This window comes from Rhinatrema bivittatum, chromosome 11 (genome assembly GCF_901001135.1).
Source record: "Rhinatrema bivittatum chromosome 11, aRhiBiv1.1, whole genome shotgun sequence".
In the NCBI taxonomy this organism is placed as follows: Eukaryota; Metazoa; Chordata; class Amphibia; order Gymnophiona; family Rhinatrematidae; genus Rhinatrema; species Rhinatrema bivittatum.
This window is the reverse complement of record NC_042625.1, coordinates 18,555,696-18,580,123: the sequence shown is the minus strand read 5'-3', so window position 1 is coordinate 18,580,123 and position 24,428 is coordinate 18,555,696. Positions and strand designations below refer to the sequence as shown.

The 24,428-nt window shown below is 45.0% G+C and overlaps 1 protein-coding gene across 4 annotated transcripts in view; it reads left to right on the top strand.

Annotated features, from left to right (window-relative positions):
* Positions 1-24,428, top strand: part of GRK3 (G protein-coupled receptor kinase 3) — a 551,671-nt gene that overhangs the window by 401,122 nt on the left and 126,121 nt on the right. For 3 of the 4 annotated variants that reach the window (XM_029620115.1, XM_029620116.1, XM_029620118.1), the window contains exons 4-6: positions 4,456-4,557; positions 6,935-7,009; positions 21,628-21,689. In XM_029620115.1, the coding sequence (XP_029475975.1) occupies positions 4,456-4,557; positions 6,935-7,009; positions 21,628-21,689 (239 nt within the window). The remainder of the gene's footprint in view (positions 1-4,455; positions 4,558-6,934; positions 7,010-21,627; positions 21,690-24,428) is intronic. The other variant, XM_029620117.1, reaches the window with a different exon arrangement.

The window sequence follows — 24,428 nt, the reverse complement described above, 5'->3', positions numbered from 1 at the left end:
TTCACCCCTCAGACTTTACTCACATTTTCAGAGTGAAAGTCCACATATGCTGTCACTCTGAAAATGATCCCAGAAAATCTATCTGCACCTGCTTATACCTGCTAATGTGCACGGGTAGCTTTTTCCGAGAAAAATCACTGGCATGCTTTTGAAAATTCCAAACGTTATGCATGGAAGTGACCCCCAGGGATACCGTCCAGTGAGATAGTGCTCCTAGTGTTCCCCTATTTTCCAGTGCAGGACCAAGCTATATACCTGGTCCGCCTTAAATTCCTTAAGGAGAGTATGCTTTATGGGTGGGATCTTGTGTGGCAGGTGGGGCTCAGAGGGCCTAACCAGAGACTGGGGAATAAGAGCTGGGATCCAGGTGGGGATAACCAGACCAGGCCGGAGGACTCCAGGAGGAAGGCAGCTCCTGTGCGTAACACTGTCCAAACACTGAGCTGAGACAAAGCAGTCAGACTCAATTTCTGCCTCCAGGTCTGTGGGAATCACTGCTCATTCCCACAGGATAAAAGGAAACACATAGAAGCCCCACATGTGTACTTTTACACAGAGCCATACCAGGCTATTTGGCATTTATAGCCAAGTAAAATAGTGCATCCTCACCCTGAAGACTATACTATAGACCAGTGATTCTCAACCGGTGTGTCGCCAAGCATCAGCAGGTGTGTTGCGACTCCCAGTGTACCACTGCCCCATTGTACTTTCCTTCTCCCTTTTTCCAGCCCCTGTGGGCAAATTGGAAGCCTCCATTCTTCCTTTCCCCAATGGGAAGCCTCCTTCATTCTACCTGCCCTCACGCAGACCAATCAGAAGCCTCCTCCTACCTGTCAGTGAAAGTAGAAGGAAGGGAGGAAGCCTTTGATTGGCCGGTGAAGCAGGAATAAGGGGCATCGCATAGTCTGGGGGTGGGGTGGGAGGAATGGCAGTATCAAACTCCGATGAAGCAAAGCCGCCACGGGAGCTCATCCCCATGGTGGCGAAGAGGAAACCCTGACCCTGACCAAGCAAGGCCACCATGAGAGTTCATCCCCATGGCTATGAAGTGGAAAACTTGATCCTGACCAAGCAAGGCTGCCACGGGAGCTCATCCCTGAGGCAGTGAAGAGAAAACCAGACCCCCAACCGAGGCCGCTACTGGAGCTCTTCCCCATGGCGGTGAAGAGGAAACCCAACCCTAACTGAGGTCGCCACGGAGCTCATCTCCATGGCGGTGAAGAGGAAAACCCGACCCCGACCAAGCAAGGCCAACACGGGAGCTCATCCCTGTGACGGTGAAGAGGAAACCCAACCCTGACTGAGGCCACCACAGGAGCCCATCCCTGTGGCGGCAAAGAGGAAACCCGACCGAGGCTACTATGGGAGCCTATCCCTGTAGCGGCAAAAAAGAATGTCCGCCAGAGGAAAGTTATGGCGGAACTGGAGCCCATCCCTGCAGTGAAAGAAGAAGAGGTTTTTGGTGAGAGTTTCTGTGTGTGGGTGTGAATGGGTGCCTGGGTAAGTGCTGGTGTGAATGGGTGCCTGGATGAGAGCTGGTGTGTGTGGGTGTGTATGGGTGCCTGGGTGAGAGCTGGTGTGTGTGGGTGTGAATGGGTGCCGGGGTTAGAGCTGCTGTCTGTGGGTGTGAATGGGTGCCGGGGTGAGAGCTGCTGTCTGTGGGTGTGAATGGGTGCCTGGGTGAGAGCTTGTGTTTGTGGATGTGAATGGTGCCTGGGTGAGAGCTTGTGTTTGTGGATGTGAATGGGTGCTTGGGTGAGAGCTTGTGGGTGTGAATCGGTGCCTGGGTGAGAGATGATGTGAATGGGTGCGAGAGCATTTGTGTGTGATTGAGAGCTTGTATATAAGAGAGCATGTGTGTGATTGAGAGAGAGACTGGTCAGGGAGGTGATGTGTTTCTGTGTGAGAGAGAGAGACTGGTCAGGAAGATGACTGGTGTGAGAGAGACCAAGACTGGTCGTGGGGTCTAATTGGGTGGGGGTGTGTGTGTGTGTGTGTGTGAGTGAGTGACTGGTTGTGGGTGCTAAGGAAGAGGACTGTAAGGACAGAGCTTCAGCAGCTCTTGCTGCTTCTGGTGAGTGCTATTGGCCTGGAAGGAACAGGAGTAGGAGAGTTGCTGGAGAGGGTAAGTAAAGGTGGCTTTTTAAGTTTATTTTTCTTGATTGACTGCCATTTTAATTATTGGATATTATGTGATGTCTGCTGTTTTGAAATATTTTATTGATATTTGGACATGTTCTAATAATTTTTATGAGTCTTTAATTATTGGATGTTATTCTGCTCATCAGCTGTTTTGTAACCTTTATTAGTAGAGCTTTACAATTGTTTCTGAGTGGGGATCTATAGCAGCTTGGCTTGTTCTGTTTTCCTAATAGGAGGTGTATTAGTGTTTAGGGCCTGGATTAATGTGTGTATTTCTTAAATAGGGCTGTTACTGTTTGAGTGTGTTCCATAATACAGATATAACTTTGTGAGAATTAATTTGGGTGCATTATTGCAGATCCTAGGACTATGTTAGGTGCTATATTTCTGTTTCCATTTCTCCAGGTTCGTACTGCATGCAGAGTGGCTTTTTGGGTTTTCCATTCTAGTTTCGGTCTCCATATTTATCATTTGTGGGTTTTCTGTACTTAGTGAAGGTCAGTTCTGGGTGTGTGACCAAGGTGAGCTATTTTACTAGCATGTAGACATTTGTATCAATCTTATTTGTTGTGTTTTCTCAATAGGGCATGCATTAGTGGTAAATTACTGTATTTTCATAAAAAGGGTTATTGCGCATGGTAGCAGAGGAAGTTTTGTTTTTGCTGGGATGTCATCAGAACCAGAATATTTTTTTTTGTATGGCGAGTTGTACATGGTAATGCCCTAGATCTGCTCTGCACTGATTGTTGGGAGTTCCTGTGGATGCAGAGTGCATGTTACATTTAGCCCCGTGACTGTCACATATTCAGTGTGTCACGCATGTGAGAACCATCTGTCAGGTGTGTCCCGGCCGAAAAAAGGTTGAGAACCACTGCTCTAGCCCACTCCCACTAACCATCTCCTCTCTCATTCTCCCACTGCCCCTCCTCCCTCCTCTGTCCCCTCCCCTTCTCTCCCATTGATAATTTCCTCCAGCCCCCTTCTCTCTGCTACTGCTCCCCTCTGCCAGCCCCCCCCCCCCCCCTCACTCTCCCATTGCCTTCCTTCACCCTTCTCAACCTACTCTGGCCTTCCTTCCTCCTAGCCCCTACCCGCATTGGGTTCTGAGGTGATCTTCCTGCAGCTCATGGGGTCTGGAAACCCTCACCAACCTTTCCCCTGCTGCCTTGCCTCTGCACGCTATCATGTACTGGTGGGGCCTGGGACACCCCACATGTTCTGCAGCCATGCCTCTGTTTGGTTTTTTCCAGGGGGGGGGTTTGCTTTATGCTGATGGGGCCTGGGAAACCATACCAGCCTTTTCCGGTGCTGGTGCCATTGCTGTACTCGCTGGCCCCGCGATGCAGACGTCTGCACTCCTCACTCGTTGCCTTTAACCCCTTCTCCTCCCCAGCTCCAGGTGAGGTGCTTACATCGTGCATGCGCAGACATGACACAATGATTACTCGGAGCCCCTAATATTTTTATAATGTAGTGATATGTTCCGCCTTTCAGACACTTCAAAGCAGATTGCATTCAGGTACTGAAGATCATGCAGCATGTTTGAAATACTTCTTACCAATTACAGAAGATTAATGGTTTAATTTAAAGTTGCTCAGGCTGCATATTATGTCACACTCCCTGGCTAGGGCCAGATTTAAAGGTTTAGGAAAAATACACAATGCAAAACCTGTACGTTTGTTTGCTCATTTTTGAATTAGCACATCTTGTGTCCAAGGATTTTTTGTTCCTGCTTTAGAAAGTGAAGTGGGACTTTTGCCTAATCTTAAATTTATTATTTTGAGGCAGAAGTCCTACAGTGCACTGTATAGTTTTTGCTTGCACATTATTATTTTCATGTGGATTTTTTCCATTCCTGAAGTTGCAAGAAATTCAATCCTTGGACAAAAGACATGCTGTTTGAAACTTGGGTAAGAAAAATGACTTGCAGATCTGAATCCTTTTTTTTTGCACTACTGTGGTCAGAAAAATAAACTGGCCCCAGGTCTTTTGCAGTTTCTCTGATACGAGTTTGTCTGTCAGAATTTAGCTTTCCTGCAGCGTTTTATAGATAAGCTCTCCTGCCCCCCAGTAAATAAATTAGTGTTCCATGGATAGTTTGTTTTTTTTTACTATACCTTACTAATAATCCTCTTAAAAGAAGCAGGAATCCATTCAATACTGATCGCATATTTGAAAAACTCTACATGAATTGTATTTAAAAATGTTCTGATCTGCAAACACACTTTGCAGTGTTTTTCTTCCTTGTATTTGAAATGCATACAACTCAAGATTTACCCACAGCTATATTAATCACTTCTACACTAATTCCAGATAAAAGAATATGAAAAGCTGGATTCAGAGGAAGAAAGGCAATGTAGAAGTCGACAGATTTATGACACCTACATAATGAAAGAACTACTGTCTTGTTCACATGTAAGTTTTTTTCTTCTTGTAAGATTTTAATTTCATTCTGCTCATTTTTACTTTGATTCATAATTCTGGAAGCAGTTTTGCATCAAATTTCTTGAATATATTGAGGCATTTATATAGTACCAGTGCACTATATGATAAATTACACAAGTCCTGCTATGAAGAGTTTACAATCTATGCGGGTGCCTGAAACAACAGGCAATGAAATGATTTGCCCTATGTCACAAGAAGGGTCAGTAGAAGAAGCAGGATTTCAGCCCTGGTCTCCTGGTTCCCAGTAGATTACTCCAAACACTAAAAGGCTTATTTACAAAAGCACATAAAGATGTGCTAATATATGCTATTGCAGCACAATTTTAATGCGCTAGAGTGTAAAGCCTTTGACGAACAGAGCATTAACAGTGGATATTACTGAAGCCATAACGCATGTATGTTACTGGTGGCAATAGCACCTCTGGCCAGGTGTCCACATGGTTTGTGTATGCAGGGGAGAGAAGGTGAACTTCAACCTGTAGGGGCCTTCATATTACTTGGGCAAGTTAGGGAAAGATTGGAGCCCCATCAGGGTTCACATTAACTTCCCAAGGCTAATGCTACATCTTAGCTACACCTCCCAAAATGTAGTTAAGGGGTCAGTGTACTAAGCTGCGTTAAAATTCTCTGTTAATGTGGGGAGGAGTAGTTCTGGTGTAATTAGCGAGTTAACACAAATTTCATTGTTTAATATGATTTACGTTAATCCATTTAAAATATCTATAAGCTGCTTTGCACGAATTTGCATGCCACACAACTCATTAATATTTTTATCTTATCAGCCTGTGTTAACTTGGACTAATGCACAAGCGTGTTAAGACTAATGCAGCATTAATTCATATTTAATAGGTTAACTTGTCTTTAACATTGTATTAGCACTATGTTAGCCTTAACACAGTTTAGTACATTGACCCTGTGCTTTAGTGTTAGCCAGGAAGAAGGCAAAGTGTGTTACTTCCCATGATTTGTGCTGGCTTATTTTAATATTAATGAGTTGCTTTGCATGAATTTGCATGTGATGCAGCTCATTAACATTTCTGCTGTGTTAGTCTGTATTAACATTAATGTAGACTAATGTGCTAAAGTAAGTCAAATAACTCTGGCATGAATGTGTGTTATAGTGCAATAACATTTATTAACACTTGTAGCATTAACACACTTTAGTAAACCACTAATTTACCCTGCCTCTCATATACAATCCATATATATATATATATATTTCAACTAGGATAAACACCTCAAGCACTACTTGTTTGTGATACAGGCCTTGTCTTACATATATCTGTTTTATAGGTAACTTGAACCAAACACGATAGCTATGTAGGTCAAAACTAAAGTTAATATTCAGGTACCCGAATTATTTTCATTGGTTATGATTTGCATTGAATTTTTTTTAGTAAGTTTTAAAAGCAAATAATTATAAATAAATCACTGTACGTACTACAGATCTTCTCCTAAATTCTTCCTTACATATCAATAGAATGAAACATTGAATGAAAGAAACGTAGAAACTAATTTTATAAGTAATATATTCTGCTAAACGTACCTATATCTCATGTCATGACAATCTGCTTCAACATCTGTTGTGTGTATTTAAAAATATAGGGTTGGCCAAAATGAAAGGCCCTTATTGCAAACAAATATGCAACCATCTCATAGTGCTCTGCAATGATACGATATTTTACTAGTCACGCAAACATCTACATTCAGCGAATTTTTCTTCCATTTTCAGCTCTCCTTGGAGCCTTACATCAGCCTTTTATGCACTCTAATTCAGATGTCATCCTTCATAGGATGTTCATTATACTCAGTTTAGGAAATGTCTGTCAGTGAGGACAGTACTGGCATACTATAAACTCTTATTGGAATTGACCCACCTGTTGATTAAATGGAAGTTTAATATCCTGGCAAAAATGTCTTCGTGGAACTAAGTTAAGAACCAGAAATCCCCAATCTTTTCCATAGTGCAGCATGTAGTGCTGGCAGGTTGCATGTTATTTTGTGTTCCACCATGCATCTTTGGCCATCTGGAGCCATTTAAAGAAACTCTGCATTTATCCCTTCCTGATATCTCACCTGCTGCACTATTGTCAGTGGGAGTGAGGCGTCCCAAGACCCCCCAAACTCTCTATCATTCAGGATATTCTTTCCTATCATATTGGTTTTTATTTGCAGGGTGAATCTCAAACCGTTTCTGTTCGTTTAATATAGCAACTAACGAATGCTGGATTAATCAAACAATTGTTTCTAATTGCTTTTTTTTTCCTGTTTGTTGGGATTGGGGGGCATTAGTAAAAGTATGCTGGAAAACACGTTTCTTAAATTAGTTCTTTTTTATATTCAAAAGCCATTCTCAAAGCAAGCTGTAGATCATGTACAAACACACCTAGCCAAGAAACAAGTGCCACCTACTCTTTTTCAGGTAAGACGTAAGCCTACAATGTTCAAAATTATATAAATGGTAGCAAATCAGGGAAAGGTTTATAAAGCATATGCCTTGGCTTAATTGTATTAGTTACATAAAGATGAAATTAGTACTGTACTCACGATATTACTGAGATCAAATAGCTAACTGCTTAAACCATAGGAAACAGAGGGATACTTTAAAAAATGTGCATATATGTGCATAAGTAGCGTTTATTCACGTATTCTGTATTATATAAATGTCAGCAATGGATGTGTATATTCACTTTCACGTGCACATGTATGTGCATGAAAAAAGGGTGGTCTGGGCTGTTTGCGGTGGGGCCCACAGTTATGCGCACAAGTTGCTATTTTTAAAAGACATGCACACATTTTCCAACTTACTTGCATATTTTTACACCTAATAATTATCTGGCATAAGTGAGATTAAACTGGTTTATTGGGTGAACTGGTGGTGTTCTGGCTGAAGAACCAGGAAAGTCTCAATGACCTGAAGAATGACTGGGTGAACTGGTAGACTAACTGGTAAATTTGTTAATGTCATTTATGCGTGCATGTTTTAAGATTGGCTAACTTGGGCACGTAAATTGGGAGTTGCGCGAGTAAGTCCTATATTACTTTTGCATGCAAAATATACTACGTATGTATTTAAAATAGATAGGAAAAGTTTGCATGTTCAATGCATTGCATATATTTAGGCGTAAGCCTACATAGGCCATATGTTGTGGGGTAGAAATATGCATACATTATACAACTCACGTATATAATATGTGTAACTTATAAAATACTTCTGTATATCTGCTTGCAGTCATATACATTCGTATATGTTGCCGCACATTTGTATGAAAGTTATTCTCCCTGTGAAGACTAAGTGGTCATTTTCCCTAATGGCAAGAGGCCAATAGTGGAGAAGTAGCCTGCCTAGTGGTTAGAGAAGCTGGCTTTGAACCAGGGAGACCAGGGGTCTAATCCCACTGTTGCTTCTTGTGACCTTGGGCAAGTCACTTTAACCTTCTTTGCCTCAGGTACAAACTTATTGTGAGCCCTCTGGGGACAGCGAAATAACTACAGTACCTGAATGTAATCCGCTTTGAAGTGCCGAAAAGTGGAATATAAAAATCTAATTAATAAATAAATAGTGGAGTCTCCCCTGGATCCGAATTAGGACCATTATTGTTTAACCTATTCATTAGTGATCTGGAAAAGGAGCAATGAGTGAGCTGATCAGATTTGCAGTTAACACAAAAATATTCAAAGTAATGAAAACACAAACAGATTTTGAGGAGCTGCAAGAGGACCTTGCCAAGAACTGGGCATTTAATGGAAGATGAAATCTAATGTGAGAAAATTCAAAATATACAATCCTGGGTTCCATAGGAGGAGTCACCATCCAGGAGAAGGTATCATTGTGGACAATATGTTGAAATGCTCAGTTCAGCCTGAGACAGCAGTCAAAAAAAGCAAATAGAATGCTAGGAATCATTCTGAAAGGAATAGATAGCAAAACTGAGAATGTCATAATGCCTCTGTATAGATCTGATACAACTGTTCCTTGAGTAATGTGTTCAGTTCTAGTCACTCATCTCAAAAAAGTAGCAAAACTAGAAAAGGTACAGAAGTGATAAGGGAGAACAGGCAACTGAAAGGAGACATGATAGAGGTTTATAAAGACGGGTTTAATAAATAAATAGAGAATGCTTGTTTACTCTTTCATATAGTACATGGACTAGGGACACTGCATGAAACAAATTGTAGAAAGTATATTTCAGACATCGCACAATCAAGCTCTGGAATTTGTTGCTAGAGGATGTGGTCAAGGTATCTAGCATAATAGAGTTTAAAAATGGTTTGGACAAGTTTTTGCAGGAAAAATCCATAAATAATTATTAGCCAGGTTGACTTGGGGAAAGTCAACACTTATCCCTGGGAATAGCCAACAAGAAATGGACTTACTCGTTGGGATCTTCCAGGTATTTTCTAGAGATCTGAATTGGCTACTAGGGATGTGCTTCATTTTTTTCTGCTGGGTCGGGCTACGGGTTGGGCGACCCTTGGAAAACTTCATTTTCCAATGGGTCTATTTTTTTTTTCTCGGCAATTTTCACCAAAAAAAACAAACCAAAAACACCCCAACCCTTCAAATGGCGCCGGCCGTCAATTGCTCCTACCATGTGAAAGGGGCCGACCAATGGCACCGGTAGTCCCTGTCACATGGTAAGGGCAAAGGGCCACCGGCACCATTATGTTTACTGGCAGCCGACAGCCCGAGAATGGGAGATCACTCCCGGGACCCCCGCTGGACAACCAGAGACTTTAGGCAAGTTTTGGTGGGGGTCGGGCGGGTGGGGGGTTGTAATGAACTAAATTTTAAGGATTGGGGTGGGTTTGGTTTTTTTATTTTTAATGACCCCCTCCCCCCTGCGCTAACTCGAACAACGAATTTTTCCCGAAGTTCGGGGAAAATCTGTCTTGGGATTCGGGTACTCCAACCCATGCTAAATTGGACTATTTCTTTGAAATTTTCCAATTCGGCAAGAACGATTGCACATGCCTATTGGCTACTATCATTGACCGGATGCTGGGGTTGATGGATCTTTAGTCAGACCCAACATGGTACTTCTTTTGTTCTTATAGTCCCTGATTGAATGGGAAAGGTGCTGCTTAACATGACATCATGCCCTGGGTTTCTATCCTTCATGCAAAGACAAGTAATTAAACCTAAAATCCGTTTGGGGGTCAGGGAAAAAAACCTAGTCAGACCATAAAGGGTGAGAGTCAGGGTTCAGCTCCTACTGGGAGGTTTGAAAGGTACCTAGCATTCCCTGTACGTACCAGGATCAGTCTAGACGGTGGGTTATGTCCCCCGTCCAGCAGATGAAGTCAGACAAGAACTTCTGAGGGCACTGCCATATAAGACAGCCTACCAAGTGTCCCTCTTCAGTATCTTTCTGACTCCAGCAGATAGGAGCAGGGGAACAGTGGTTCCCCCAGTACACTGGTCTTAGTGTATTTTCTTTCAGTCTCTTCATTCTTTGTTTACTATTCTGATTGTTGAGAGGAATCAAAAAAAAAAAAAAAGGTGTTAGCATTAGCTTTAGAAGGAGAGCCTAGAGCCTAGCTCTCCACGGAGCCCTTTCCAGGAGATCTTTCTGTCTTTTCTCTAGTTGTTGTCTTCTTTCTTCCTGCCTCTGACAGAAATCCGGGGTAAGTTTGTTTTTCTTTACTTTTTCAGGGCTCTCTTTTCCATCGCGCCGGGCCGCAGGGGGGGGTGCAAGTTGGAGGGCTCCAACCTCTACCTCCCCCTCCCCCCCTCGCATGCTAGCCGACCTGCGGCCCCGCGACGCTCATTCCCTGGGGCCGCTGCCAGCCGGAGGTCACATTCCCCGGCAGGGCATCTAGGAATCGGGTCGGTGGGGTGATAGCAGCAGCCTCTCCGGTCCCAGAGCACCAGTTCACGGCGCAGCGAGGATCTCTATTTTCCCGCGCTCTCCTCCCTCCCCCCCCCCCCCCTCAGCGACATGCTGAGAGCAGCGGCATGTACCGCATGTGGACGGCCCGGGTCCCGGCTATTCCGGGAGGGTGTTTGCACTGCCTGTCTCCCCGGCGGAGAGGGCAGTTCTCGGGGCACGACTGCTCTGGCGTCGCGCGGTCAGGACCGGGTTGAGGGAACGGCGGCCATTTTGTTGCAGCACGCCATGGAATCCGGATCCTCGGAGTACGAACAGGAGGCACCATTTCCAGGTCTTCCTCCGTCCCTGGTCCCTGTGCAGCCCCTGGATGTGGGCCCCTACCAGAGGATGCTTCATCTAGGGCCCCTACAGGACCACCGGTGTTTATTTCAGATTTTATATTGCTAATGCATAATGCATTCCTGGCCAGGATGTCTCACCCTCCGGATCTCCCTCCTGGCCCCCCCCCCCCCACCCAAAGCTTTCCAGAGTGGATCTGCTTCCCGTGGGAACCCCTCGGGAACCGCTGGGGGTGCAGCTCCGGTCCTACTTGGCCAGCCCAGTGGGGACCCCCCCCGGGGACGTGGGGGACCAGATGCCAGACTCGGCCACGGACGATACCCTCCTTGCGGCTCAGATGGAAGGGGATGACTCCAGGGTCCTCCGCATTTTCCAATATGAGGAGCTGGTGCACCTGATTCCTCATATTTTGCAGGAACTTGATATCGATCCTCCCCCAGGGGCCTGAATCCCTGGTGAAGAAGGGGGACACCTTACTGGCCAGGCTTCGTCCGCCGGCGAAGGCTTTCCCTACCCATCCCACCTTCCTCCAGTTGTTGTCCAGGGAATGGGACTCGCCCGAGGCAAACCTCAAGGTCACTAGAGCCATGGAGAAGCTATACCCGCTCCCAGAGGATTTCTTGGAGATACTCAAGGTGCCGACCATCGATTCCACAGTCTCGGCGGTCACCAAACGCACCACCATACCAGTTACAGGGGGCACAGCGCTGCGGGATCTTCAGGACAGAAAATTGGAGGTGTATCTCAAGAGGGTTTTCGAAGTCTCGGCGCTAGGTGTTTGGGCCGCTATCTGCAGTTCTCTAGCACAACGAGCGCATCTCCGCTGGGTGCAACAACTCCTTACTTCTCAGGACCTGCCCCCTGAGGAGACTCATCAGGCAGACCAATTGGAGGCCGTCATTGCATACAGGGTGGATGCCCTGTATGATCTCCTGAGGGTCCTAGCCAGGTCAATGGTGGCGGCAGTGTCAGCCCGGTGACTGCTTTGGCTCCAGAACTGGTCGGAAGACTCCTCCTCCAAGACTCGACTGGGATCCCTTCCCTTCAAGGGCAAGTTCCTTTTTGGTGAGGATCTGGATCAGATCATTAAGTCGCTCGGTGAAAATGCGGTCCACAGGCTGCCGGAGGACCGTCCACGTTCCACAAGATCGTTCACTTCATCCAGAAGTCGTTTTCGCAACCAACGCCGGTTTTGGACTACGAGGCAACAGATGCCACGAACACCCTCGTCCTGCTCGCATTCCTGGACCTGGCCATTTCGTGGGCGCAGATCTGCCAAGGAAGGAATGCCCCACGGGATGTCCTCCAAGCCTTCTCAATGATGCCAGGCTGACCCACGCTCTGATTCCCAGAATGAGGAGTGGGTCTGGATCACATCGGACCAGTGGGTCCTAGATATTCTAAAAAACGGCTACGCATTGGATTTTGCTCAGGTCCCAAGAGACAGGTTTCTCTTCTCCCCCTGTGGTTCCCCCCAAAAACAGATCATTGTTCGCCAGTCGCTAGACCGTCTCCTCACTCTGGGGGCAATTGCTCCGGTGCCCCCCTCAGAAGTGGGCCGGGGCCACTATTCTATCTATTTCGTGGTACCCAAGAAGGAGGGCACTTTCCGCCTGATCCTGGATCTCAAATCGGTGAACAAGGCTCTCAAGGTTCCGTGCTTCCAGATGGAGACCCTGTGCCCAGTTATCGCAGCAGTCCACCGAGGAGAGTTCATGGCTTCCCTGGACCTCACGGAGGCATACCTACACATACCAGTCTTCAAGGCCCATCAATGATTTCTACGGTTCAAGATATTGGGACAACACTTTAAGTTCCAGGCCCTCCCCTTCGGCCTGGCGACCGCCCCACGCGTCTTTACAAAGGTCATGGTAGTCGTGGCGGCTGCCCTCCGTCGGGAGGAAATTTTAGTCCACCCCTACCTGGACGACTGGCTCATTCGAGCGAAATCCTTGAGGCAAGGCTACCAGGCGGTCGACAGAGTGATACGACTACTTCAGTCACTTGGTTGGATAGTCAACTATACCAAGAGCAATCTTACTCCATCCCAGTCATTGGACTTTTTGGGGGCATGATTCGACACAGCGGAAGGCAAAGTCTTCCTGCGGCCGGACCGGGCCCAGACATTACGGGCCCAAATCCTGAGTTTCTCTGGCCTCCCCTTACCAACAGCCTGGGATTATCTTCAAGTCCTGGGCTCCATGGCGTCCACTATTGATCTGGTACCATGGGCTTTCACGCACATGCGTCCCCTACAGAGAGCATTGCTATCCCGCTGGAAACCAGTGTTGCGAGACTTCCAGGCATTCCTCCCACTACCGCGCTCGGCAGAGGCCAGCTTTCTCTGGTGGTTGGACCCTTCCCATTTGGCCCAGGGTATGCCTTTGGACGTCCCGGACTGGATAATAGTCACCACAGATGCCAACCTCTCCGGATGGGGGGCAGTATGCCAGACAAGGTCCCTGCAGGGGCAGTGGACGAAATCTCAAGTGCGGTGGCCGATCAACCGCTTGGAGACCAGAGCGGTCCATCTAGCGATGAAGGCTTTCCTCCCTCTCGTTCGCCATCGGGCGGTCAGGATCCTCTCGGACAACGCGACCACAGTGGCGTACATAAATCGCCAGGGGGACACAAGAAGTCGCCACGTCTCGCTGGAGACAGACAAGCTCATGCAGTGGTCGGAACTCCATCTGGCTCGATTGGCGGCATCGCACATAGCAGGAGTGGACAACATTCAAGCAGACTTCTTAAGCTGTCAACACCTAGACCCGGGATCGTGGGAGCTCTCCGAAGAGGCGATGCGCCTCCTGATTCAACATTGGGGGACTCCCCACTTAGATCTCATGGCGACAGCTCACAACACAAAGGCCCCTCGATTATTCAGCCGCAGACGGGAAAGGGGCACGGAGGGCATAGATGCCCTAGTGCTACCGTGGCCTCGCCAGCTTCTACTCTACGCATTCCCCCCGTGGCCACTGGTGGGAAAGGTTCTACGAAGGATCGAGCATCACCAGGGCGCCGTAATTCTGGTGGCGCCGGAGTGGCCTCGACAACCTTGGTTCGCGGACCTACTCAATCTAGCAGTGGATGGACCCCTACGCCTCGGTCACCTTCCCCACTTGCTCCAACAGGGCCCAATATTTTTCAACCAGGAAGATTGCTTCTGTCTTGCGGCTTGGCTTTTGAGAGGCGCAAACTGAGGCTCCATGGTTATCCGGAGGAGGTGATCTCGACCCTCCTCCAAGCGCGTAAGCCCTCTACCTCGGTTGCCTATGTTCGGGTCTGGAAGGTGTTCAAGTCATGGTGCTCGGCATATGCGACACTGCCCGGACACGCTTCTGTATCTCAGATCCTCTCTTTTCTACAAGCGGGCTTAGAGAAGGGTTTAGCCTATAACTCTCTACGGTTACAGGTAGCGGCTCTAGGGGCTCTGCTTCGCCGAGAGGAGAAAATTCCACTTTCTTCCCACCTGGACGTTGTCCGATTCCTCAAGGGAGTAAAACATTTGAAACCACCACTTCAAACTCCTTGTCCACCTTGGAGACTCAACTTGGTTCTTTGGATCCTGGGCGGACCACCCTTCGAGCCATTACGTACCGCTTCGCTCAAGGATCTGACGCTCAAGACTGTGTTTCTGGTGGCCATTTGTTCAGCCCAGCACATCTTCGAGCTCCAGGCACTTTCCTGCAGGGAACCTTATCTGCGATTCACGGACTTGGGGGGTTATCTTGCGCACGGTACCCTCGTTCCTGCCCAAGGTGGTCTCCACGTTCCATCTGAATCAGACGGTAGAGTTTCCTTCTTTTTCCGCGAGCGAACCTATAGAGTTACGCAAGCTAGATGCTAAGAATTGCCTGATGAAGTACCTGGAGATTACGAATGACTTTCATCTTTCAGACCACGTGTTTGTACTCTGGTCGGGTCCCAAGAAAGGGTCCAAGGCTTCTAAGGCGACGATTGCCCGCTGGTTGAAGGTGGTGATTGCGGCGGCTTACATTGGCGCAGGAAAAACACCTCCGGTGGGCATCAAAGCTCATTCTCTTCGCTCTCAAGCAACCTCCTGTGCGGAGAGCCACTCTGTTTCCACTCAGGAGATATGTAGAGCGGCCACCTGTAAGTCTTTGCATACCTTTACACGTCACTATTGCCTGGATGTCCAGTTTCCGACCTTTGGGTCTTTTGGTCACAAGGTCATTCGAGCAGGGCTATCTAAGGCCCACCCTCAGTAGGGAAGCTTTGGTACATCCCACCACCTGGACTGATCCTGGTACGTACAGGGAAAAGAAAATTATTCCTTACCTGCTAATTTTCGTTCCTGTAGTACCAAGGATCAGTCCAGACGCCCTCCCTCTGCTCCACTGCAGTTTACATTGGGGGTTTTCCTGCTCGATGTCCTATCATAGGTCTGTTCTGTGTCTGCAGTTTTCTATTCTAGTTCTCTTGGCAAGTTGCCATGGGTTCAGTTTCTAGTTCACAGTTATTGACACATGTTTTTCGCTTGATTCCTCACACTTTCCACTTTAGTTATGGCTTTGATAGTCTATTTACTGAAGAGGGACACTTGGAAGGCTGTCTTATATGGCAGCGCCCTCAGAAGTTCTTGTCTGACTCCACCTGCTGGTGGGGGACATAACCCACCGACTGGACTGATCCTTGGTACTACAGGAACGAAAATTAGCTGGTAAGGAATAATTTTCTTACATAGTAGACAAATGTTTGGACCATACTGTATCAAATATATCATAAAGGTATGTATTATATTGACTGAAGATTTCAGTCCTCCAAGTGCATACATCCAGACTCTGTTCAGGTATCTAAAACTCAATGGAAATTGGAATAGTTTCAATTGATAAAGGTATGTGGAAACTGTGAAGTCAATATTAAGAATTTTGTCTGGGTAACTTTCAAGTTACCAGGACAAAAACTTTGAATTCAATATTTGTCTTTGTGAGGATGGCTGAGCAAAACCTCAGTCTCTGGAGTCAAGAAACACGCTGACTCCAGCCTTCTTCATGCAATGACATTAATTTACAACATAAAATAAGGTATACACCAGACTGCCTACCTCTTGCAGTATCTTCGTGTACTTACAATATCTTGGGTTAGGTTAGCAATATTGCAGGAGCTGCCTTCTCCTGAAAGCATACGGGGCCCCTCTGTCCCCACCTGGGTCCCAGTTCTTATCCCCCTCAAGCCAGTCACTCCCTCTAAGCTCCTCCTGTCTAACTGGGTCCTACTCATGGTTCTCTCTTTAGGGAACTAAAGGCGCACTCTCACAGTCCCCTTTAACCAATTGTATACATGGGTAGGGAGAGAGCACTGGTGTCTTCCTGCAAAGCGTGTCCATCTTGTGTCTTCGCTGCTGCTGAATTCCAATGTGAGTGGCTGGGAGAGGGAGAGCCCCCTTGCAGATGTCATCTTCCCGGGACTTAAAGCACGACATGTAGCGGCACACCTAAGCTACACGCCCCTTAATACATTTTTGCAGTCGGACTTCCAACGTAAGTTCTTTTTTTGGTTTATTCTAATAGATGTGTAAGAAGAGGAAAGGCTCTGTTAAGATCTTCCCTCCAGGTCCCTCCTTGCCTTCCTTTATTTCACAGCCCACTTTGGAGGCATTCCAAGTTATTAGCCAAGGAATTTCGGGCATCTTTGAACTTGGACCTGAGGGTTCTGTTCCTTTGGAGTCGTTAATCTCTCTCAGTCCCAATGGACCTATCTCACCCAGGGTTAGGAGCCCTAGCCAGCTGGGTTTGTTAGACAGTGCTTCAGTACTTGAAGATACTGTTTCTGTTGTTCAGAGAGTGACTTCCCTGCAGGGCTCAATGGGCTCCTCAACTCCTTTAAGTCATCTAGTCAAGGCAGCCTCTATAACGCTGGATTCCCCGTGGGTCGCTATCACAAAATTGTAAACCACTTTGTCATCCAGGATTGATTCTATGTTGAGCTCTGTTGGGAACATGTCAGTGGCTGTTAATGTCCAGTCTGATGATTCAAGAACACGCTGAGAAATTAACTGTTCTAGAGAATAAGATCCTTTCTGTTACCGAACAAAGTACTAACAAAATGAGAGAGAATCTCACTTTACAAAGAAGATTAGAACATCTTGGTAATCATGTTAGAAGATGTAATTTGAGAATACTGAATTTTCCTAGATGTTCAATTGTACCCCTTTGGAAATGCTTGGGAGATTTTTTCAAGATCTCCTTGGTCTCCCCAAGGAATCCTTTCCTTCTGGTGTTAAAGCTTTCTATTTGTTCTTTTCTATTAAGGCAGTGGAAGGTATTCAGAAAGAAGAATCTTTTGTTTGATTTGATTTTTAGAGAATTCTGATTTTGTTATTGAGGACAGAGCTACTCTCTTAGTGGAGTTCGTAAAAGAATTTGACAAACAATTAATATTGAAACTTTTTTTTTAATTTGAGTGTTTTTTATGTGGTCATGAAATTTCTATTTTTCCTGATGTAACTAGAGAAACCCAACAACGCAGTAAATTATTTTGGGCTATGAAACAGAGGATTCTAAATATAAGCGGGACTTAGATATGTTTTCCATGAAGTAGCACAGATGGATAATTTTCTAATGAACAAAGTGATTCTTAATGTTGGTGGTGTTAGTTTTCAGGGTAACAATAATGGGCCAATTGTGTAAATGGCTACTTCTCTTTTTTTTTTTTTTTTTTTAATTTTTTCTGTAGTTTCTCTTCCCATTGTGGTCTGATTTACTCCTATTTCATATTTGGTAAAATATTTTCTTTGTTAAAAGGATCGCGCGTAATAAGGGACGTTTAGCATATGAAAAGCCCCTTATCACGTATGATACCAAGATGGGGGCGGAGTCAGGGTGGCGTCAGCCCCAGAAGAGGAGTCAGGGCAGCACTGGGGCTGACGCCACGAAGACTTCGCCGACAACGAAAGATACGCTTGTTTATCGCTGTCAGTTTCACGCCGAATAATTACATCTTTTATGGTGTAGTTATTTGGCACGATGCCGGCAGCGATCGCACAGTGGAGGTGCGATCGCTGCCAGCTATCGCAGGACCGCCCCCCCCCACCCCCGTTTCGCCTCCCATTACCGCCGAATTCACTATGCCTTGCGGCATTAGAAAATCCTGCCCTATATTTTCTGTAACCAAGTTTTCTTGGATAATTGATTTATTATTTATTTATTTATTTATTTAAAGAATTTATATACCGGGGTTCCTGTATAGTATACATATCACCCCGGTTTACAAGGAACCATAACTATCGCTAAGGAACCGTAACTATCGCTTCATTTAGCGGTTTACATTGAACATTTAGCGGTTTACATTGAACATAGTTAATTTGAGAAAACATAATAAAACATAAATAAACATAAATAAACATAAATAAACATAAAATAGTTAATTTGAGAAAAAGTATATAATATGGTTAACCAGTTAATAACTAAAAAGCAGGTTAATAAGTAAATAAGTAAGTAAATAACATTGAACTTGATAGAATCTGGTAACAGGATAAAATATAGTGTTGCATATGCTTAAGTACAGTTTCGTGTTAATTTCTTAAGAGAGATATAAGCTGGGGAATTAAAAATCTAACAAAGATATGAATATATTAAAAAAGAAAAAGTGTACCCAGGTAAAATTTAGCTTGGTAAAAGAGAGAGCTCTGGGGGTGTCCCAGAGGCAGGTCTATAGTTTAGCCAGGTAGAGCTGATTTTTGGCATTACCCAACTAAATTTCGTAGATTAAGACTAGTCCAGTGGTAGCCAACTCCAGTCCTCAAGCGCCACAAACAGGCCAGGTTTTCAAGATATCCACTATGAATGTGCATGAGACAGATTTGCATGCACTGTCTCCATTGTATGCAAATTTATCTTATGCATATTCATTTCGAGGACCCGAGTTGGCCACTTCTGGTCTAATCATGTCGGCAAGCAGTTCTAAAGTTATTTGTGTTGGGCAGTGCCAAACGAGGGAAGTATCTCGATTTTACTTTAAATTTAAAAAATTCTTTCAAAAATACTTTTCTTTTCGTCGAGTATATTAACTGGACCGATGATTAAAGAAGACCCTAGCACGAAAAAATCAGGGAACCAATAAAAGTGGTCCCAACATTCGCAGAGGATGGTATGAAGGTCTGTTTAAAGTATTGTTAAACATTATTTCTCTCTGAACACTAATGATTTAAATTACACTGCAGTTACGTTTGGTTGGTGTATATTTCTAGTTCGTCTGCATAATATCGACTATATATAGTGGGCCATATTTTAAAAACTATGTGCAGGTGTAGATTTGTGCGTGCAACCCGACGCGCACAAATCTACGCCCAATTTTATAACATGCGCACGCAGCCACGCGCATGTAATAAAATCCAGGGTCGGCGCGCGCAAGGGAGTGCACAATTGTGCAACTTGTGCGCGCTGAGCCGCGCAGCCTTCCTCGGAGGGAACTTTCCTTCCGCCCCCCCCCCCCCCACCTTCCCCTCCCTTCCCCTACCTAACCCGCCTCCCAATCCTACCTAAACCCCCCTTACCTTTAATTTTTAAGTTGCGCCTGCCTCCGGGCAGGCGTAGGTTGCGCACGCCGGCGACGGCCAGCCCACAATCCTGGGCACAGCGGCAAATGGCCGCTGTGCCTGGAGGATCCGTCCCCGCCCCGCCCTGGCTTGCCCACTTCCGACCCATTTTTTTCAAGCCCCGGGACATACGCGCGTCCCGGGGATTGCGTGCGTCACTGAGCCTATGCAAAATAGGCTCGGTGCGCGCAGGAGGCTTTTAAAAGGATTACGTACATATATTACGTGCATAACCCTTTTAAAATCTGCCCCAGTGTGATTTATATGCAGTGGAAAACATGTCCCACTAAATATTTTAACTAAATTTATTCAGATAGCTTTAACCGGATAACTTGCCATTGTCCACACCACTCAGAACAGACCTGTGCGTTTTAGAAGTTGTTAAAGACAGCTGAAAACAAATTATGCTAATCTGGAGCCTAGTAGCAAGAGGAAAATACATTTTCTGACTAAACATTTTGTGTTGGAGATTGCATACGGCTTTTTTTGAACTAGCCTGTGGAAAAGGCTCTACTAATGTTGAAGGACCCTGGCAAAGGATTCTTAATGAACTGAAAGCTTTAGGTGTTACAAGGAGATCCTGCAGATTTAGTAAACTCTTTTCCCCATAGACACAGAATGGGAAAGGAGCCTCAAGAAATCTGTCCCTTAGTTTACAGTTGCTATGAGTAATTCCCATAGCAGAGGTCATCAGCAGGTGGCAAGCTCATATTGGATTAACCTTGGTTATTTTCCGTCAGCTCTGCTGGAGAGCTTTATTGTGGAAATTCCCACCCCACAGCATTGTTTATCTTCTGCCTTTCAAATAACTTCTGAAGAGGAGACCCATGCGGTTTTGGAAGTTCAACTACTACAAACTCTGTTCTTTATTTTGTCCAATAAAATATATTGCAATCTTGAAAGAGTCCACCCTTAGGGGCGTATTTTCAAAGGGTTATGCACGTATGTTACGCGCGTAACCCCGAAAACCCACTCCTGTGCGCGTTGAGCCTATTTTGCATAGGCTCGGCGACACGCACAAGTCTCGGGATGCGCATATGTCCTAGGGCTTGAAAAAAGGGGCGAGGCTTGGGCGTGGGCAGGACAGGGGCATGGCCAGAGGCCTCCGAAGGCCTGCTAGGCCAGGGAATCGCACATCGGCACTCAGCTGGCGCTCGCAATCTGCGCCTGCCCAGGGCGCACAAATCTACGCCCGCACGTAGGTTAGAAAATCTGGCCCTTAGTATTTAGTACTATGAATCCTAAATTAGTACCTCATATACAGAGTGTTCACACAAGTAAAAAAATATTTTAGTGTGGTTGCTTTTCATTCTCAAAAAATTTTTTTAAATTTAATATTACATTCTGAATTGTCTTGGGAAATACAGAAAAAATCAGAAACAAATGATGGAATTTTGATAAAATATGAATGTAGTATGCTGTTTATGAAATCCTTCTTTTCTGCTGGTTGACGTGTGGCAGTCATTCAATTCATTTATAAAAAGGGAATAATTCCCTTGACATTTGAGCCAATTTTTGTCTGATTTACTTGATCATTAATTGCATCTGCTGTTGAACTGTGCCTTAATTAGTGTTTTCAGTACTTTGATACTGCACCTGCTTGATATTCTTGCGTTGCCAATAGAAATTGTAGAGACTCAGTCTTCTTTGGCATTAGAATTTGAGGAGCTGATAAAGTGGGTCCCAGCGCTGGTGGATCTGAAGCTTGCGTCAGCACAGTTTGTTCATCCACATTCTTTGCATTTTCAGACAAATGGCCTATGAGACATCAAGTGCAAGCGTGGCCTTGTCAACCGGCTTACCTGTTGGGTTTAAGTTGTTGGCGTAATGCCAAGGAAGTTGGAAAACAATTTAGAAGCAGAGAATATCATAGCATTTCCCAGTGAAGTTCTGTTCCAGATATTTAGATGCCATTACCATACTGTGAGGAAAACCTGTCAAGATTTGAATGTCTTCTGTGTGAATTAGCTGCGAGTCTTCAGCTCTGATGTGTCAGCTAATTCAGCTGTGCAGATGCACTCACATTTCCTTTCATGGATCAAGGGAGAAGTATGCTAAGGAGCTTCTCCCTCAGGGATACATCAAGTCAAAAAAACCCTTTGCTAATTACTGTGATTATATAGCTTGTTGAATTACCACAACTGACTATACAGGTTTTATTATTAGAAAACAAAATTACTCTTTGTAATGAAAGGACAGTGTTAAATTCCAGCTCGACTGTTCTCTTAAATAGGTCATAATTTGAAATAATTTGCATTTCATATATTTAGAGTATATTTAATACAATATGCTATTTTTGGTCTTTTACAGCCATATATAGAAGAAATATGTGATAGTCTTCGAGGCAAAATATTTCAAAAATATATAGAAAGGTATGAAAGTCTACTTGAAGTAAAATATAGAGTTCTTTTTACTGATGGAATTTTACTATGGAATTTCTCAGATATTGCTGAAAATACTTTAGATATTTAGGTACCGTATTTGACATGTACAGTAAGAGAAGGGAAAAAAGTCTCACTCCTTGAAAATCACAAACCATTCAAGTTATATCATAAAGAGATCAGTTCTGTATCTGCTGAGTACTTACCAAAGGCAACAGGACAATCGGGGGCTTTAATGCATCATGTTTGCTGGTGCTCAGTCTTGTTCAAACAATTGAATTTTTACAAATAAATTTCTCTCAGCGGCTAATGTACTGACCTGCAGTATTGTATGAGGCCTTTTTTGCAAATTGCCATGGCCAGGAACGTTACGCATTCCCAGCCGTGGTAACTTGCAAAATGCTGCAGGGATTTCAAGGAGCCTTGTGGCACATGCAAGATGCCCCATCTACCCCAAGTGTCAGGGAAAGTCCCTGGTAGACTTAGTAGCTCCCACCTCATATCACCATGTCCCTTGCAGGCCTGAAGTGCAAACTTACTACCCCTTAGTGGAATCCTGCCCCTATCCCTCCCCCCAAAATCACATAAAACTCCAATTTGAGGTCAGGTCCCCATACCCCCAAAAGCTTATCTGTTCAAAAGGGTGGTCTGCAGGAGCGATCCCTACTCACTCCTGCTCCATTAGCTTTCTTTAAAAATGGCAGTATCTAATCACAGGAACTCCTTTGCACTGGCACGGCAGGAGAGAATGGGGATCGTTCCTAGCACTGGAAGACCACTCCTTCAAAGGGATAAGCTTTTGGGGGCATGAGGGGATCAACCCCATATTAGGATATTGCAAAATTTTGGGGGACGGATTAGGGCTTCACCATGTGGTAGTACGTTTACATTTTCAGCCCATGAGAGGCACAGGGTTCCTGGTGGGGGCCCCACTAAGGCCTCCAGAGGCTTTTACTGACACTTGGGAGGGTGGTGAGAGCCTTTTAAATCCCTGTGGCGGTTCACGTGAGCTACTGCTTCTCAGGCCTGACTGGGAAAATAGCTGCACCTCATTATAGTTATTGTTTTGTGAAAACAGGCCCTGAAAGCCTTTTTCACATATCTGGTTTTTTTTTTTTTTTTTTGCAAAATTGCCCAGGAATGACTTGCTTTGCATCGCAGCAGCTCATTACTGAGCAATATAAGTAAACCTTCATGCACAGCAGATTCCACATGAAAATTTACCACTGTGAAGGACACAATTGCAAAGGTTTTTTGCAAAAGAGGTTTTTGCGAAACTTTTAATGCAAAATGCCCATACTTTTGGGATTTGCCTGTCTGGACATTTTGCAGAAATGTTCCCATAAAAGCCCGTTATGCGAAAAATTTAGCAATTTAGTACCTTGGCCTCTCATTTCAGCCTTCCTAAGCTTGGCACCCTGCTATAACTGTGCTCCCTTTTTACCACCTCTTTCCAACCAGAATAACACAGAGTATTTTTTGTAGATTCAGGAGTAATATTAGAAACTGTTTCTTCATGGAAAGGATGGATGTATGAGAAGGACTCCCAGTGAAGGCGGTGGATATGAAAATGCTAACAGAATAAGCACAGAGGGTCCTTGTTTGTGAAGGTGTGAAGCGAAAGTCAGATATCAATTAGGTATCCAACAATATACCAGGAAATAACTGAACAGACAAGACGAACTTTGTGGCCCTTATCTGCATCTTAGTCTCCGTTTCTACATTAGGGACGATTGACAACATCACAGTCTGCTGGCTTGCAATCGTTTTGTGCCTGTTTAAGGAACGCCTTCTTTCCAGGAAAGAAGGCGGAGTTAGGATTTAACAATTGTTTTATTTTTATTTTTTACAACTCCTTGACATTGCATCTTCACTGATCAGTCTGTTTGTCTGACCTTGATGTGTCTAACAGATCTGAGCCTGCATATTGTAGGGGGATTTTCAATCGAATGGCAATGGATTCATTCAACCTTGACATTAGATGTAATTTTTTTTTTAACATATGAGTTGAACTGTTATTGCCTGACTGAAATTCTGAAGAACGGTGGCACTTGCAAGCCGTTCCCTACATTAGGTGCGTGCTCTTAAATTTTTTTCCTTTTTATTTTGTGTTTAGTTTTTTCATTGCTTTTGGTTTCATTTGTGGTTTGTTCCATTTATTTTAAGCAAAATAAATGAAACAGAAACCCCCCCCCCCCAAAAAAAAAACCAACACAAAACAGGGGACAGGGTCCCATGGTCCCTACCAAACCAAAACACTGCTGGTATCCCAAAAAATTAAAGAATCAAAGTGCACCCTCCCCCACCCAGTGCCTTCCGTAGCCCCCTGGAGCTTTCTTACTACATCCATGGGTTTAAAGAGCTCCTTCCCTGCCCCCACCTCGAGTAGGCAGCAGCGATCCCCGAGCTGGCTGGCCCATCCTGTTGTATAGCAGTACCTGTGTATAAAAATAGCCTCTCTACCTCCATACAAGAAAGTGGCCTGGCCTTTAAGAAGGGACCCAGTGGGGCAGGAGCATTTGAGGATTACTGTTGCCCACTCATCTGGATCTTAGAGACCCATAGATAGGTAAGTGGGCCCTGAGGGAGAGGGGGGGGGGAGAAAGGCCCAGGGGGATGAATTTCAATCTATTTATTTAGCAGCAATTATAACAAAGCGGCTTACAAATGGTACCGGTGATGGATGTTTTTTGGGGGTTTTTTTCAGTGGGGAGCCAGAGCCTGTGGCTT